This window comes from Antechinus flavipes, chromosome 5, assembly GCF_016432865.1.
Source record: "Antechinus flavipes isolate AdamAnt ecotype Samford, QLD, Australia chromosome 5, AdamAnt_v2, whole genome shotgun sequence".
Lineage (NCBI taxonomy): Eukaryota > Metazoa > Chordata > Mammalia > Dasyuromorphia > Dasyuridae > Antechinus > Antechinus flavipes.
Genome location: NC_067402.1, coordinates 182,780,744 through 182,799,244, shown reverse-complemented (window position 1 = coordinate 182,799,244; position 18,501 = coordinate 182,780,744). Strand labels below are relative to the sequence as shown.

The following is an 18,501-nucleotide window of genomic DNA, read 5'->3' as shown; positions in this document are numbered from 1 at the left end:
TTTTGTTTGCTCTCCAATTTCAAAAAATAGGGGAAATTATTCATGCAGCAACTCTATACATCCAGTACATATATAATTGCTCTGTGATGCAGTGATTAGAGCCCTGGACTTAGAGTCAGGAAGCACTGAGTTCAAATTCAGCCTCAGGTACTTACTAGCTGTGTGATCTTGGCCAAATGACTTAACCCTTTTTGCCTTAGTTTCTTCATCTGTAAAATGAACTGGAGAAGGAAATGGCAAATTATCTTTGCCAAGAAACCCTCAAAGAGGGTCATGAAGAGTTGAACATGATTAAGATGACTGAATGACAATAAAATATCATTTGAGATACATAGGAATGTGGCTGAATTTTTACTGAATTGCTCAATCTTAAGCTTTGTCTAATGCATGTAATAAATTATTCTAAGTAAGCTGTGAATTCTCTAAAACTGACTCTCTCCTTAATTTATTGCATTCTTTTAGATATTTTTATTTACTTATGTTTGTTCTTTAAATTATTTATTATAGTTATATTTGTGGCACCAACCTTTTTCATCTCATGAGATAGGTGGTTTATTTTGCATAGTGAATAAAACTCACATTTTCATTAAATATTTCTCCATGTTTGTCATTGTATGTGTTTATGTATGTGTTTGGAATAGGCTTATGCCAATCCAGAAGATGCCCTAGCCTCAGGTAAAGGGGAGAATGCTAAGAAGTTTCTTCGGACAGATGATAGAGTTGAACGTGTACGCAGGTAAGTTAATATTTCTTAAAAACTGTTATTGTTGTAAAAAGGCTGAAATAGTAATGTGAATCTCAACAAGACTTTATATCCTAGAATCTCTATATTACCTCCTCTAAGGTTATAAATTCAAAGTAGGAATCATAGTGTTAGAAACCTGAAAATCTCCATATTTTGATACATTTGATGAAACTGTTATTCCATTGCTATGTACACTCTATTGAGTTGACCTCCTCCCCTCAAACACATTAATGCTGTTTTATTTTATGCCATTCTTGTCTTTGACTTTATATAGGGCTTTTATGGGGAAACACACCCAAAACATTTGAGGTCTTGGTTCTCCTAATACTATATAGTAATCACCTACACAGATGTTTTATCAACTACTATTACTTACTATTGCTAAATAATCATCTTATCTTATCCAGTAATTGTTACTGTTCATTGTTTCATTCATGTCAATCTTTGTGATCCCACTTGGGATTTTTTTTTTTGGCAAAGATATTGTAGTGATTTGCCATTTTTTCTCCAGCTCATTTTATAAATGAAGAACTAAGACTAACAGAATTGTGACATATCACACAGGTAGTAAGTGTCCAATGAGTCTGAATTTGAGTCTTTCTGACTCCACATCCAACATTCTACTACGCCATATAGTTATAATCCACAATGTAGATACAATATAAATGTAGATGTAGATATAGAGCTTGAAGGGACTTCAGAGGTCATATGGTAAAATTTTCTAATTTTATGGATGAGGAAAGTGAGATCCTGGGAAGTTAATAGATTTCCCCACGGCTTACAAGTGGCAAATATCTCTCTGATAACATTATACCATTTCTCTTATAGAATTCTTGGCTGGTAATGTTATAGACTTCTCATGTTCATTCTGTATTTTTCCATAATCTTCATATTATATTAGTTATCTTTAGTATATATTTCAGCAAAATTTATAGAAGTGCTTTCTTGAGGGTTAGAAGGCACTAGTTTTCATAAGAAAAATATGATAAGCAATGAGAAGAAAAATAGATTCAGAAAAACCCAGTCAATTTCTTTAAATTGCATCTTTTTTCATTTTTGGAGGTAAAAAAAAAAAGCTAAAAAATGTGAAGAAATGGAGAAGAGAGTTGTTATTCCCAATTTATAAACTGCAACCAACAGTTGTCTATATATTTGAAGGGCTGGCTTTATCAGAGATATTTGCTATAAAGAGTATTTTTCAGCTTTCTGTTTCACTTTTAATCTTGGTTGCATTGGTTTTATTTGCACAAAAACTTTTTATTTCAATATAATCAAAATTATCTATTTTACATTTTATAATGTAATTTGGTCATGAATTCTTCCCTTCCCCATGAATCTGACAGGTTGACTATTCCTTGCTTTTCAAATTTGCTTGTAGTATCACCTTTTATATATAAGTCATGAACCCATTTTGATCCTATTTTGGTATATGTTGTAAGATGTTGGTCCTATTGTTTTCCAGTTTTCCTAAGAGCTTTCAAATAGTGTGATCTTATCCCAAAGGCTGAGGTCTTCAGATTTATAAAGCACTTTGTTACTATGGTCATTAATTACTATGTCTTGCATACTTACACTATTCCATTGATCCACCACTCTATTTCTTTCTCCTCTTGTACTACATAATTTTGATGATTACTGTTGAAACCTGGTACTGCTGGCCCCTTTTCCTTTGTTTCCAATCTCTTGCATTTAATCAGTGTGTGTATCTCTGCTTCAAGTGTGTTATTTATAAACATTTTGTAACATTCTTGTTTTTGATCTACTCTGCTGTTATCTGCTTCCTTTTTATGGGAAAGTTCATAATTCATAGTTACTGTATATTTCCATCCATCCTAATTTTCCTTCTGCTTCTTCTCTCTCTTTTTTCACTCCTTCCCTCCTCACCACTATTTTGTTTTTGTTTATCACTTCCCCTGATCTTCCCTATTTTCTGTCAGTACCTACCCTCCCATCCCCTCCTTTATTTAATGTTCTCTCCTCCTATTTTCCTTGTCAGATGAAATAGATTACTTTTTTTTAACATGGTATATTATGTGTACATTCAACTTGAGTATATTGTTCCTTCTTTGAATTAATACTGATGCTAATAAGATTCAAATGATACCCATCATCCACCATTCCATCTTCTTCTCCACTGTAATAAATCATTTGTTCCTCTTTGTGTGAAATAATTTACTCCCATTCCACCTTTCCCTTTTTTCCACACCCAGTATCCTCCTCTTTTTCATATCTTAATCACTTTTATGTTATTCCCTCAAATTCAGCTTATACTTGTACTCTCTATCTAGATATATTTTTTCTAGCTCTACTATTAATTGTACAATTTTAAAGAATTATTAGTATTATCTTCCTGTGTAGGGATGAGAACAGATTAGCTCTGTTGAATCCCTTATGTTTTCTCTTTTTACCTGTTTATGCTTCTTTTGGATCATATTGGAGACCAAATTTTTTTTAAATTTTGGTCTTCTTAATAAAGCTTGAAATTCATTGAATGATTGTTTTTTTTCTACCTTGACACATTATGCTTAATTTAGCTGGGTGATTTTAATTCCTTTGTCGTCTGGAATAACATGTTCCATGACCTCCAGTCTTTTAATGTTACAGTTGCTAAATCTTAAGTAATCCTGATTGTGACTTCCTCATATTTAAATTGTTTCTTTCTGGCCACTTTCTTGCTTTTTGCCTTGACCTGATAGTTCTAAAATTTGGCAATGTTCCTTGGAGTTTTGATTTTCAAATCATTTTCCTGAGGTGATTTTTACATTTTTCATTGTCTATTTTGCCTTTTATTTCTAGGATATCAGTGCAGTTTTCCTTTGTAATTCCTTGAAAGATCCCAGGTTCCCCTTTTATATGGATTTCAGATAGTCCACTTATTCTGACATTGTCTCTCATGGATTTATTTTCCAAGTCAGTATTTTTCCCCATTAAGTATTTTACACTTTCTTCTACTTTTTCATTCTTTTGAATTTGTGTGATTGAATAGAATCAATAGCTTCCATTTATTCTTTTCTACCTTTTAAATAATTATTTTCCTCAATTAGATATTGTTCCTTTTTATTTAGTCAATTGTATTTTTAAGTAGTTATTTTCTTCAATGGATTTTTGTATCTTCTTTTCCATTTGGCCAATTCTACTTTTCAAGAAGTTGTTTTCTTTTTCCAAGTTATAGACTCTTTTCATAATTCTCTTGTATCACTCTCATCTGTTTTCCCAATTTTTATTCTACTTCTTTTCTATAATTTTTGAGATCCTTTTTGATTCCTATCTTGAACTGCATTCCCCTTTTATCAAAGTGAGATAGACTTTTCCTGACAATCTTCCAAATTTCTTTGGCTCAAAGAATGTTTCATCCTGTCTTTTTGCTGGTTCTGCTATTCTAGGATGTGTTATGGTATATTATTTTATGGTTGTTTGGAAGTATGTACTTATGAAAGAGTTAAAAACAATTTACTTCTTGGTTCCTGGAAGTGTCTTACTTCCAATTATTTAAGGAATATCAAAATCTATTTTTCCTCCTCTTTCTCCTGTTCCATGTTTTATTTCTTCTAATGTATACCCATTTATAAAAGTGGCTAAGATATCTTCAGAATTTAAAGCTGTTGTTTTATTTAAATATTTGAACTATTAAGATGTTTCATATGCATCAATATAAAAACACATTTAGTTTTGTAGGGAATAATTAAAATAAAAAATAGCATATACATTTTTCAAAAGATTAACTTGTGAGCCCCCATCTATATGATTCCCTTTATTAGTCAGAAATAGGCCAAATTTGAGATTAAAATATTTAATAAAATATCATAAAAATAGTAAATACACAATTTCCCCACATCTAAACCCTGTGTATATGTTATATCTCGTCAGTTTCCTTCTAAATTGTGGCACTCAGAAATGTAGATAGTACTACATGTAGTATACTTAGGCAGAACTACTGTCTCCCTTTCAAAATCATATTTCCATTAATTTTGCTTAGGACTATATTAATTATTCTGGTTGCCATATCCTATTGCTGACTCGTTATAATTCACTAAAGCCCCTAAGTCATAGAATCTCAGATTTTAATAAGCCCTAATCCTCTAGTATAACCCATTATACCTGAACAAGAATCCATTTTATTACATAGCTGACAAGATGTTATGTATTTTTGCCTGCAGACCTCTAGAGAAGGTGAACCATTTCAACCAATAAATCCATGATGATGTGGATTTGTACCTCTTAGTCATGTATCCCTATATTATGACCTATCTTTTCTTTCTTAATCAATAACAGGTATTTCTACTCTTGCCTGGTATCTATACATCTCTTTTTTATCCTTTCATGGACCTTAAAAATGTGCTTTATATTCAGAAGGTCCAATCCTATCTTTTTTCTTTTACTATTTTAAATTTTTATGCATTTTAGATGCAAAATATTTTTTAAAATTCAATTGAACATCTGTAGGACCAAAATATATCTGCCCCTCTTTTTAATCATCTTTTCTCCTCTAAAGATTAATTTATGCACAAAATAAGGAGAAAGTTATTCTCCTAAAGATTTGTGTAGCTGCCTAATGAATCTACAACTTTCTTTCTCTCCAAACTGAAGTAATTGACACTGATGATATTATAATAATTACATTAGAAATATTATAAATATTTTCGCCATTGTCCTTCTCCTCCCATGGGAATGTAAAGTCAAATATGTGTTAGAGACAAGATTCCAGTTGATATTCAACACGCACACAGTTGAAGCAGTTGGCTTCCATATTAGTCAATTAGGTAACAAGTAAAGAGCCTTCTGATAGTATGCATAATGACCTCTGATAGTGAGAAATTTGTATGGTAGAAATAAAGAGGATCTGGGTCTAACACTAGATTTAGACAAGAAACTTTTGTACCATGTGGACACAGCTAGTGATGAGTATCTCGAAACAGATGTTAATAATGATATACTTATGTGGGCCACTAGGTGATCTCCAAAGCTTGAAATGTTCTCCCTCTTCATTCTTTAAATAAACATCCATCTACTATTCATTCACTCAAGGAGTATTTATTGAGTGCCAGCAATAGCACTTGACATATAAACTAACTGCATTTACTACAGCAAGAAGAAAAGTAACCCATTAGCAGTATGAAATTCTTAAAGGGCTGTTCCCAGCCTCCCTTTTAACATTTGAATACCACCTATTTGTTCCATGTTTACCATTTTGGCCTCAGGGAACCAGAAAGCTCATGAAAGGGTTAGTGACAAGATATTGTGTTTTGTCTTTTACAAATTTGTCAGAGAAATAGATATATCCTCTCCAATCCTTCTTCCACCATTTTTCTTTTCAAATTGTGTCTTTTGATTTCTGAAATGTAGAAATTCTAAGGAAGACAGATTAACACAAAGTAACTAAAAGCTGATTTAAAGGGGTTATGTATATATATTCATAACTTCTCCTCCACAGTCTCCCCAACACACATATACATGCAAACATGAAATAGCTGGAAATTAGAACAGACAAGGCATTTGAACTTATATTATTACAAAGTCCTGATTAGCTCATTCTTTTCGGAAAACTATTTTGGAAAGCATTTGTATAGTACTCTATTTCAAATTTAATTCTACCAAATTATAGAATCCATTTATTCATTCAACAGATTTTATTAGATACCAACAAAGTCCAAATGATTGTGTTAGTACTGAGGGGACTATAATAAGACACATAAAGCAAAATCCCTACTATCTTGGATTTAAACCCTAGTTAGAGGGAAAAACACATAGGAGACAGTTAAATAATAATGTAAAACTTTACATAGTGAAGTATCAGGGGGAGTATTGAGATGTAGGAGCAATCAGAGAAATGGTTTTGGTGGAGTTCAAGCTCAATGTAGGTCAAAAAATGTCACATATCACTTATAAAACTTAACATGATTTGAAGGTGAATTAAGAAAAATAGAGTATTCAAAGTGAAGGAGATAAAAGTCCCATTCTTTCCTGCCCTAGTTTAAACACATTGTCTTGAGTTTATGGTGTGTACAACATTTCAGGAAGAACATTAACAGAATTGGTGTGAGACAAGGGTAACCTAGTCTGAAAGAATAATCAGAAAGGCTAATCAGAATGAGGAGTCTAGAAACAATACCATACAAAGGACAACCTAATCTGAAAGAATAATCAGAAAGGATAACCAGAATGAGGAGTCTAGAAACAATACCATACAATCTAAAGTTGAAATGAGTTGGAACATTTAATCTACATAAGAAAAGATGAAGGTAGATATAATAACAATGCAAATAACTGAAGAGTTGTTTGATAGAAGATTTAATAAATTTATTTTCCTGAGACTCAGAGAACAGGACAGACAAGACAAGAGTGAAGTTTTCAGATTAAAAAAAAAAAGATTTTAATAAATAATGTGTTCTTTGATTTTATGTGTTCTTAAAAAGAACTCTAAATGATCACCTGTCAAGGATATTGAAGAGCATATTTATACTTCAGGTTGGAGTTGTGCTCACTGACCTTTTATTTGTTTCTAACTTTGAGTCTACGGTTTTCTGATTTAATTCAAAATCAGTAGTAAATATTTCTGCTTAAGATAGTGGTATGATAGGTTCTAGAGAAGTCATATAAATTCCAGCAAAGACCTAGGCATCAAAGATAAGGTAACCAGATAATAGAAATCCAAAACATAATATCAGGAAACAAAAGACATGGTCAGGTCAGAGATTCCAGTACAATCAAGGTAAGCAATTATTCAGTTTGCAGGCTTCCAAAACACTATCTTTCAGAAGCCTAGATGGAGGATGGGGGATAGTGAGATTGGGGATGTGGGTGGGTAAGGAAATCCAAAATATTTGGACAAGGAGTTTTTGTAGAAAGGGCAGCACTCCAACATGAAATATTTCAGGAGGTCCTAATGACAACACTGAACTTGGCCAATTCATAGGTCTTGAAACCCAATGGTCTGAGCATAGACTACAAGAGTTAGAAACCAGCAATAGGAACCTAGGGAACTGAAATCTGAATAAAACAGGGACTGATTTCTTTACTTTCCCCTCTTCCAAAGGAATGGAAAATGGCAATCTGGCTCTCAGTCCCCAATCAGTAAATAAAGCTGAAAATATGAATAAATAAAAGATACTAAATATCATCAAGAAATAGTATGGTTCAAGAGATGTCAGAAATAAACTAAAGAACATGGAATCATAGATCTAGAGTTGGAAAGGATCTCAGTCCAACCATATAATTTTACACATGGAAACTGTGGCTTGCATAAATTTCTACAAGGAAAAAGTATCACTGACTGTGTTTGAATTCAATGTGTGGATGTTTTAAGTAGTCAGATTTAAAACTTATGTTTAGAAAAACTTTTTTAACGAGTAGAAATAGGCTGTCCAATGATGTAGTAAGCTTCAATTCACCAGATGTTTCATTTGGAGGTTGAAGGCTCAAACATTGTAGAGCAGTGATATCAAACTCAAATAGAAACAGATTCCTAAAGGCTGCATATTTACTTGGAAAACCAGAAATTAACATTATCTATATTGTATTTTATTTTGTTCAATGTTTTCCAATTACATTGTAATCTGGTTCAAGACACAGTTTGGTACCTCTGTTGAAGAGAGGGCTCCTATTTAAGAATGTTAGATTAGATTACTTATCCCCGATCGATAAATGGTCAAAAGATATGAACAATTTTCAGATGATGAAATTAAAGTCATTTATAGTTATATGAAAAAATGCTCCAAAGCACTATTGATTAAAGAAATGCAAATTAAAATAACTCTTAGGTACCACCTCAAACCTTTCAGATTGGCTAAGATGATAGGAAAAGATAATGATAAATGTTGGAGGGAATGTGGGAAAACTGCAACACTAATGAATTGTGAAATGATCTAACCATTCTGGAAAGCAATTTGGAACTATGCCCAAAGGGCTATAAAACTGTAAATCCCTTTGACTCAGAAGTGCCAGTACTGGATCTGTATCCCAAGAAAAACTTAAAGGAGGGAAAAGGAACCACATGTGCAAAAAAAAAAAAAAAAAAATTAGCAGCTCTTTTTGTGGTAGAAAAGAATTGGAAAATTAGCAGATGCCCAGCAGGTTGTTCAACAATGGCTGAACAAATTGTGGTATATGAAGGTAATGGAATATTATTGTTCTATAAAAATGATGAACAAGCTGATTTTAGAAAAGCCAGGCAATATTTACATGAACTGATGCTGAGCAAAACAAGCAGAACCAGGAATATTATTGTACACAATAACAGCAAGAATGTGCAATGCTCAACTATTCAAAGACTTGGTTCTTCTCAGTGATTCAGATATACAGAGCAAACCCAATAGACTTTGGACAGAAATGCCATCTGTATCCTGAAAAAGAACTAAGACAACTGAATGTAAATCAACACATGTTATGTTCATTTCTTTTTTCAGTTTTATTAATCTCTTTTTTGTAGAGGGCCAGAACTCTGGAGAAGTATACTTGAAACAAGGATACTTATAACAAGGTGTTAACTTGATGGAATTGATGAGATGATGGTTCTCTAGTTTACATATACTTAGTACTAGAATGATGATGTTCACACACTAGTTCACACATGTTTAATGTGCTGTAAAGACGTAATTGTAATAGAGTATTTAAGGGCTGAGAGGACTGGAAATGAGACATTCCATCTTTGACCACCCTCCTGGTCTCTCCTACCTCCTGCCCTCCTCCACTAAGATCAAGACTGGGTCAGACTGTGACAGACACAAACTGTGAAAGAGACAAACTGTGAAGGAGACAATAAAGACTTTAGATTCTATTCCTGTCTATCCTTGTGGTGACTATCCTGCTGAGACCAAGGCCCATCTAAAGGACCTCCAGAAAGCTAGCCCGGACATTACAGTTTTTCCCTTTTGCTATGATTTTTCTCTCCCAGCATGATTCATAATGTAATGTGTATTAAAAATAAATTTACCAGGCAAAACATCAAATTACCTCTCAATTTTTTTCTAATTTTGAGATTGTGTAAAATCAATCCTTGAGTTGGACATTCAAAGTAAAATGAAAAGTAAAAAGTAAAAATGAAAGTAAAATTTGAAAGACTTGGTCTTTCAAATATTTTGGACAAATAAAAGGAAAGACAAATGGTATTCTAGGTAAATAGAATTACCCAAGACTTGTAGTCAATAATGATAATAACCATTTATGGGATAATAATTAGGTTCTATTGGCTGAAATAAAGACAAAACTGACATAAGTCAGATGGGGCAAGGATGTCTAGAAAGTAAGAGAAGAATATGAACTTTCTCCAATATGTATTGGTTTTTTGTCAGAGGTCTTTGTGGAGGTGAATGAGAAAAGAAAGATTGTTTCCAGGAAGACTGTAGAGATTACCTAAAGACAATGTGATATGGAGAGTACTGGACAGTTTGGGAGAAAGGCATACCTAAGTTCACATAATACATACTAATTGTGTGACTAAGGATATGTACTTCATCTTTTATTTTCCTGGGCAATTAAGATTGTAAATTGCAATAGGTGGGAGGAAGTTACTGCATATTAGTCTTCCTTCCAAAGTAGATGGATAGATAGATAAATGGAGATCAACCTTAGAGGAATATGAATGATATTTCTGAGATTAGGATTAGCAGAAATCCATGAAAATAGGAATTTGTTACAATAAATAGGTAATAAATGTCTGGGTTATGGTGAGAGTAGTAGGAATAGAAAGGAATAGAGGTCTACAAGGGACATTATAAAAAATGAATTCATAGAATATGGTAACAGATTAGACATAAGAGTTGAAGGGAAAGAAAGAATCAAACATAAGCCTGAGATTTTGAGAGACTAAAATAATACTATTATTGATAGAAATAAGAGCTTATATCAGAAGCAAGTTTTTCAGGGAAGATGATATGCTCTGCCCCCCACCCCCAACCCCAAGGTTCCTTTTGTTTCTACTTCAGCAAGCATATATTATAGAAACATGACCTAAGAATACAATAACTCTGTGTTGTTTGTCTTTTTTATACTTCCCAGCAAGGAATAATCAATAATCACCATTCTTTTCTTCTTCTGACTATTATTGTACAAATTCTTACTTTATAATACTTATGGATTGATGTTAGCATTTCTTGGAATAAAATAAATGACTTCCTCCAAATATCATCTAGTTTTCTCTTTTATAGGAAATGTCCTAAACTTACAATATATCTGAAATATTCATTCTTTCTTTTACAATTTCTTTTATTACATTTCCCCCCAGTGCTGAAATTTCTGATCACGGTGATATTTTTCCTTTTTTAAACTCTACTTCTTTTGCTTTCTCCTTGACAATTATTTTCAATGCTTTCAAAAAACAATTTATTCTCTCTTAAAGACTTGAAATTATAAAAATGATTCTTCCTGGTACTTTTTTTCACTAGAATTTAGAACACGTTGATTATTATGTAACATTACTGTAACAAACTCTTTCAAAAGCAAAATCCTTGCTTTCCATAATTACTAAAAATCTAAACTCTTTTTCTTTTTAAAAATATTTTTATTTCATTAAATATTTCCCAAATACATGAAAAATTTTAACATTCATTAAAAAATGAATTTCAAATTCTCTCCCTTTCTGTCCCCTGGAGAAAACAATTTGATGTTAATTGTACACATTAAGTCACACAAATTATATTCCCATATTATCCATGTTGTGTAAGAAAAATAGGTAAAAAGATGCAATTTTTTAAAGTTTAAAAAGCATGTCTTAATTTGCCTTCAGAATTTATCCATTCTCATTCTGGAGATGTATAGTTTTTTCATCATGTATCTTGTGGAATTGTTTTAGGTCATTGTCTTAATCAGAGTAGCTAAGTCTTTCACATCTTTACAATACTGCTATTACTATGTACAATGTTCTTCTGGGTCTACTCTCTTCACTCTTCATAAGTTCATATAAGTCTTTCCAGATTCTTATAAGACCATCCTGCTCATCTTTTTTTATTGAGTTATAGTGTTCCATCACAATCATAAGAAATAGCTTGGTCAGTCATTTTGCCATTGATGATCATCTCTTTGATTTCCAATTTTTCTCTACCATAGAAAGAGCTGTTATAAATAGTCTTGCCCAAGTAGATTCTTTTCAATTTTCTTTGTTATCTTTGGGATACAGACCTAGTAGTTTTTCTGGGTCAAAGAATATGCACAGTTTTATAGCATTTGGGGAATAATTCCAAATTGTTTTCTATAATGGTTATATTAGTTCACAACTTTACCAACAGTATACCAGTGTCCCAATTTTTCAAATCCTCTCCAATATTGTAATTTTCCTGTTTTGCTGCATTAGCCAATCTGATAAGTGTGAGGTGGCAGCTTAAAGTTGTTTTATTTTGCATTTCTCTAATCATTGGTCATTTAGCACATTTTTCCCATCTGACTATTGATAGCTTTTAGTTCTTCTGAAAACTGCCTGTTCATGTCTTTTGAACATTTATGAATTGGGAAATGACTCATAGTACTCTAAATTTTACTCAGTTCCCCATATATTTAAGAAATACTGCTTTTAACAGAGAAACTTGCTGTAAAATTGTTTTGGTACTTTCTGGTTTTCTGTCTGATTTTGACTACATTAGCTCTTTTGTGTGAAAAATTTTTATAATTTCAATTTTTTATTTCACTTACTATGAATCTTCATAACTCTTTAATATAATAGAAATAAATTCTTTTCTTATCTATAGACTTGACAAATACAATTTCCCAAGCTTCCTTAATTTACTCATGTCTAAATCATTTATCCTTTTAAATCCATTTTGGTATGCAGTGTTGTTTCTGCCTTGTTGGTTTTTGCCTTATTTCTGCCAAACTGTTTTCTGGTTTCCCAGCAATTTTTTTTTTTGTCAAATGGTGACAAAAATGGTTAAAACCTTGATTCTTTGAGTTTATCAAATACTGGAATATTATGCTTATTTACTACTCTGTATTGTCTATCAAATCTTTTCTACCATTCTACTATTATATTTTTTAGCCAATACCAAATTGTTTTGATAATTGGAACTGTGTAATATAGGTTGAAATCTGGGAATTGCTAGACTGCCTTCATTCACACTTCGTTCATTGATTCCATGGGTATTCTTGACTTTTTGTTCTTTCAGAAGAATTAAAAAAAAATTTAGCTCATCCAAAATACTTAGACTGTCTGTTTTGTAGCATATAATATGGCAAAATAATTCTTAGTAATTTCTTTAATTTCATCTTAGTAATGCATTCACTCTTCATTATTAATATGGGTGCTTTGGTTTTCTTTTAAAAGTGAAATTAGCAAATAGTTTTAAAATTTTTTTTCATAAAACCAGCTTCTACTTTTGCTAATTATTTTATACTTTCAATTTTGTTAATTTCATCTTTGATTTTCAGAATTTTTATTTTGAGATTTAATTCGGGATTTTAAATTTGTGGGGTTTTTTTCTAGTTTTTTTTAAGTTTCTCTCTCTCTCTTTCTCTCTCTCTCTCTCTCTCTCTCTCTCTCTCTCTCTCTCCTACTTTCTCTTTGAAGGTACATATCAGAAACTTAACATTTCCCCTAAATACTGTTTTGAGTGCATCCCACAAACTTTTCTATCTTGTCTCAACATAGCTATTGTCTTGAATTAAAGGATTGATTGTTTCTATGACTTGTACTTTGATGCACTCATTCTTTAGAATTAGATTATGTAGTTTATAATTAATTTTAAATCTATATTTCCACAGAACTTTATGGAAGTAATTTTATTGTAACTTGGTCTGAAAAAGGTCATTTAATATTTCTGCTTTTTTTGTATTTGGTTTTGAAGTTTTCATGCTCTAATCAATGATCAGTTTTTGTGAAGGTAGAAAAAAAGTATAGTCATTTCTATTTCTATTCAGTTTTCTCCAGAGGTCTATCATGGATAACTTTTCTAAGATTCTGTTATTTCCTTAACTTTTTTCTTTATTTATTTTGTGATTAGATTTATCTAGTTCTGAGAGGGGTGAGTTGAGGTTCTCTATAATATAGTTTTATTCTCTGTTTCCTTTTATGATTCATTTAAGTTTTCCTTTAAGAATATGAATGTTATTCCACTTGGTGAATATTTGTTTAGTGTTGACATTGATTGATTTTCTGTGATGCTTTTTTTTTTTTTTTTTTTTAGTAAAATGTAGTTTTCTGGCTCCTCCATTTTAATTGGGTCAATTTCTGCTTTTGCTTTGTGGGAGACATTTTGTTAGCCCGCCTTTTTGATGTCAGCCAAATCTCAATAGATGCTACTCCTTTTAACTATGCATTCGTTTCTCTATTTCAAGCATGTTTCTTGTAAACATTATATTATTGGATTTTGGTTTCCAATCCATTCTGTTACTAACTTCTATAGTATATTAATCCCGTTCACATGCACAGTTCTGGATATCAACTGTATGTTGCCTTACCTTAGTTCTTATATTTATTCTTCTAAGTCTCCTTTTTATCCTGTTCTTCCCCTAAAGTCTGTTTTGCTTCTGACCACTGCCTTTTAAAAAAAAATCTGCTCTCCCTTTAATCATCCCTTTCTTTCCCTTACCTCATTCCCATCTTACTTCCATGTATTGTAAGATAGATTTTTATACTCAATTGAGTGTGTGTGAATTCACATGTATATGAAATATATATGTGCATAATATATATATACATATATATATATACATATACACCTCTCTCTCTCTCTCTCTCTCTATATATATATATATATATATATATATATATATATATATATATTCACATATATTTATATGTGAAGAGAGACAGAGACAGAGAGAAATAAATAGTTTAACTTTATTGAATCCCTGAAGCTGACTCATTTTATCCTTACCATTTTATGCTTCGCTTGAGTCTTATATCTAAAGTCAGATTTTCTGTTCCGCTCTTTTTTGTGTGTGCTCTTTTTTCATCATACATACATACATATATATGTACACACAGATATATGAGTGTGTGCATACACACACAAACCTCTTTGAACCAATTTAGATGTTCATGAGGTTCTAGCATTGCTCCAGTTTACCATAATTTCTCCCTCTACTATAAAAGCTCTTCAATTTGGAACTACATGCAGTGAGCATGACTTGAGATGGAAAATACCGATCACATCCAGAAAGAGAACTATGGAGATTGAATGTGGATTAAAGCATAGTATTTTCACCTTCTTGTTTGTTTGTATGTTTATTTCTTTCTTTCTCATGTTTTTCCCCTTTTGGTCTGATTTTTCTTGCACAACACGATAAATGTGGAAATACATTTAGAAGAATTGCATACATTTAACCTATACTGGATTGCTTGCTGGGCTGGAGAAAGGGTAGGTAGGGGAAGAGGGAGAAAAATTTGTAACACAAGATTTTGCAAAGGTGAATATTGAAAACCATCTTTGCATATATTTGGGAAAATAAAATATTATTAAAATAAAAAAATTATAAAAGCTCTTCCTAGTTCATCTTTTTTATGGGATATAACTTCCCTATTTTTCCTCTCCCTTCCTCTCCCTTCTTCCAGGGGATCTCTCTTTCTTCTCCATTCAGATTTTTAAAAATATTATCCCAATATAATCACACAGTTTCTGTCCATATATAATCCTTCTAACTTCCATAATAATAAATTTCTTAGACATTAATATATCATTTTCCCATAGAGAACTATAATCAGTTTAACCTTATTGACTTCCTTACTATATTTCTTTTTATCTTTACTTTTTTATGTTTCTCTTGAATCTTGTATCTAAAGTCATATTTTCTGTTCAGTTCTGATCTTTTTATCAGTACTGCTTGAAAGCCCTTTATTTCGTTTAATATCTATTTTTCCCCTTGGAAGATTACACTCAGTTTTGCTGGATAAGACTCTGAGCTCTTTTGCCTTCAAGAATATTATATTCTAAACCCCCCATTCCTTTAACATGGTAATTGCAAAACCATATATAATCTTGACTATGGCTTCATGATATCTGAACAGTTTTTTTTTTTTCCTAGATATTTTCCTGGCTTGTGTTTGAAATTCTTTTTTTTGCTCAAAAATTCTTGGGAATGTTCATGTTGAAATTTCTTTCAGGTCTCTTTCAACTTTTTTTTACCTTCATATTATAAAATATTTGGGGCAGTTTCACTCAATTTTTCTTGAAATATGTCTAGGATGTTTCTTTGATCATGGCTTTCAGATAGTCCAACAATTCTTAAATTCTCTCTCCTTATTGATTTTTATGCTCTTTTATCAAGGTGTTAGTTGTCTTTCATACTTGTCTTTCTTTACTCTCACTTCTTTACTTAATTTTTTCTCTACCATTTTTATGTGATTTTGAAAAAAAAATGCTCTTCCAGAAATTGTTGTTGAGTATGATAATTCATTTTTTTTAATTTGAGACTTTTCTTGTAACTATTTTTATTTAATTGAATTATGAGTTTGTATATTGATTTTTTTTCCCTCTCACCATAGTAGATTTTTAAGATTAGATTCTTCTTTTGATGTTTGTTCATTTTCCATCCTATTTCTTGATTTTGAACTTTATGTGAAAATTCCCCTATTGGTGGAGGGGTAGAGAAGTAGACTGTCCTAAGCTTCTGCCTTCTGAGGCCAACTTGAATAATTGTAATCTCTCTCATGAAATAACTTAGCAAATATATTCATAGACTCATAGACATTTCCAAGTGGAAATTTTTGGGACAATTTTATCAAGTTACCTAAGTTAAGGAAATGGATATAGTGGGGTTAAGTTGTTTACCCAAGGTTATTTAGGCAGCGAGAAATAAATCCAAGATTAATTCATGTCTTCTTCCTTCACATTAAATGATCTTTCCACTATTCTATGCTAAAATTTATATTTACAAACAGTAATCATATCACACAAATCCCCATCCTGAATCATCTCTTACCAATAATATTGAATTGTTTGAATCTCTTCAATACTACCTAATATTCACCTGGATTCTCTTTGGTTTATTAATGCTTCCCCACCCTCAAATGAATCGTACTTGGAATACTGGGACTCTATCACTTTCTACCTACAATCTATGTGCTAATAAGAAGATTTTATCCTTTTTATTTTTATATAAATTTCTTGATTTATGTCTAGAAAGGACACCAGGGACGATTTAATCCAAATTCCTTCTTCCAAACATAAGAACATTGAGATTCAAGAAGCTTGAAAACTTAAGTTATCTATTCAAAGTAACCAGAATGATAATCTTCAGAGATAATATTTGAATCCAGATTTTCTGCATCTAGTTTGTTCCATTTTCATTATTCTATATTAATTCTTCAAATACTACATGGAGTTAGAAGGAGAGAGTTGCCAATTTTTTAGCTTGATAACTCCAGAAGGCATCTTTAACTCTTACAAATGCTGAATTTAGACCTAGCTAGTCAGTTTGAGAAGGATTCAGTGAAATGTGAAAATAATAAAATATACCTTATTTGAAATGTATAAATCCTATAAGTAGCAATAAAGACTGTTTTGAATCTAGAAGGATGTTTTATTTTCTACTTGCTATCTTTCCCTTTCCCTCAATTGTTGTCTTTAAATTCTTTATTCTCTTTTTCTCTCCATAGAGCACACCTGAATGATCTTGAAAATATCATCCCATTCTTTTGTATTGGTCTACTATATTCCCTGAGTAATCCAGACTTTTCCACAGCTGTATGGCACTTCAGACTCTTTGTTGCAGCTAGAATCTTCCACTCAATTGCTTATTTGACACCTCTTCCACAGCCAAATCGTGGATTGAGTTGGATGATTGGATATGGAGTTACTTTTTCAATGGCATACAGATTGTTGAAGAACAAATTATACTTGTAACAGACAACATCATTTTTTTTTTTTTATCATGTTAGCCTTTTGCTAAGAAATTTGTTTCTCCTTGATCTTAAATGAATCATTTTTCCTTTGGGGTTAAAGGAAATGGTGGAGGAGAGAATTAGTTTTTATGCCACCATTAATGGAATCTTTGATTTCAAATTAGCATTTTTATTGGAGATTCTCCATAATGGCCTTCATTTTTTACTCTTTTGTTTTATTATTAGAGTAATGAGTTTAAAATCTTGCATATTATGCAACTTTTAACTTTTCAAACTTTTACACACAATGATTTTGATTTGAGTTACATAGATATTAAAACTAATGTATGACAATAAAGAACTAAAACACTGGATTAACTTGTTTTTTTTTTTTTTAATTCTATGATGGTAAAAATAAGTACAATAACATTTAAAAGTCTCCAAATGAAAATTCCCAGGAATATCATAACTAGAATATTGAACTTATATATCAAACAAAGAAATAATTTAAAGAGGCTTCCCCCAAAAAAGTATCAAAAAACCACAATAAGGATTATATAAAACTTAACAACAAGCAAAATAAATGAGGGAAAAATCTTAAATACAAGATTTTTTTTTAAAGAGGTTACAACCTAAAATAACCTGTCTTGCAAAATATTAAAAATAATCATGAAAGGGAAGATGGACTTTTAATTAAAAAGCTTTCCTAATGAAAAGACCATAACCAAGAATTTTTTTTTGAAATGCAAACACACAAAAATCATCTTAAAATAAAAACTTTTATTCAATTTGAAGTTGTTAAATGATGATGAATAGTTTACACTCTAATGGTGGGGGGAATATATTTTCTTGGAATCTTAATGCCTTCCAGAAACACAAGGCTAAATAAGAAAGGCAGAGAGCCTGTGGGGGAGGTAGGGATGGTTTTGTTCTGTTTTGATAAACTTAAAAAGGAAATGCAAGGAACAAAAAGATATACTAAAGAAGAAAGAAGGAAGAATATGAGCATGCA

The 18,501-nt window shown here is 31.5% G+C and overlaps 1 protein-coding gene across 1 annotated transcript in view; it reads left to right on the top strand.

Annotated features, from left to right (window-relative positions):
* Window positions 1-17,863, top strand: part of MGST1 (microsomal glutathione S-transferase 1) — a 32,767-nt gene extending 14,904 nt beyond the window's left edge. Inside the window, exons 3-4 of the mRNA XM_051962224.1 lie at window positions 642-736; window positions 17,265-17,863. Coding sequence (XP_051818184.1) covers window positions 642-736; window positions 17,265-17,511 — 342 coding nt within the window. The 3' untranslated portion in view covers window positions 17,512-17,863. The remainder of the gene's footprint in view (window positions 1-641; window positions 737-17,264) is intronic.
* Window positions 17,864-18,501: the final 638 nt, after the last annotated feature.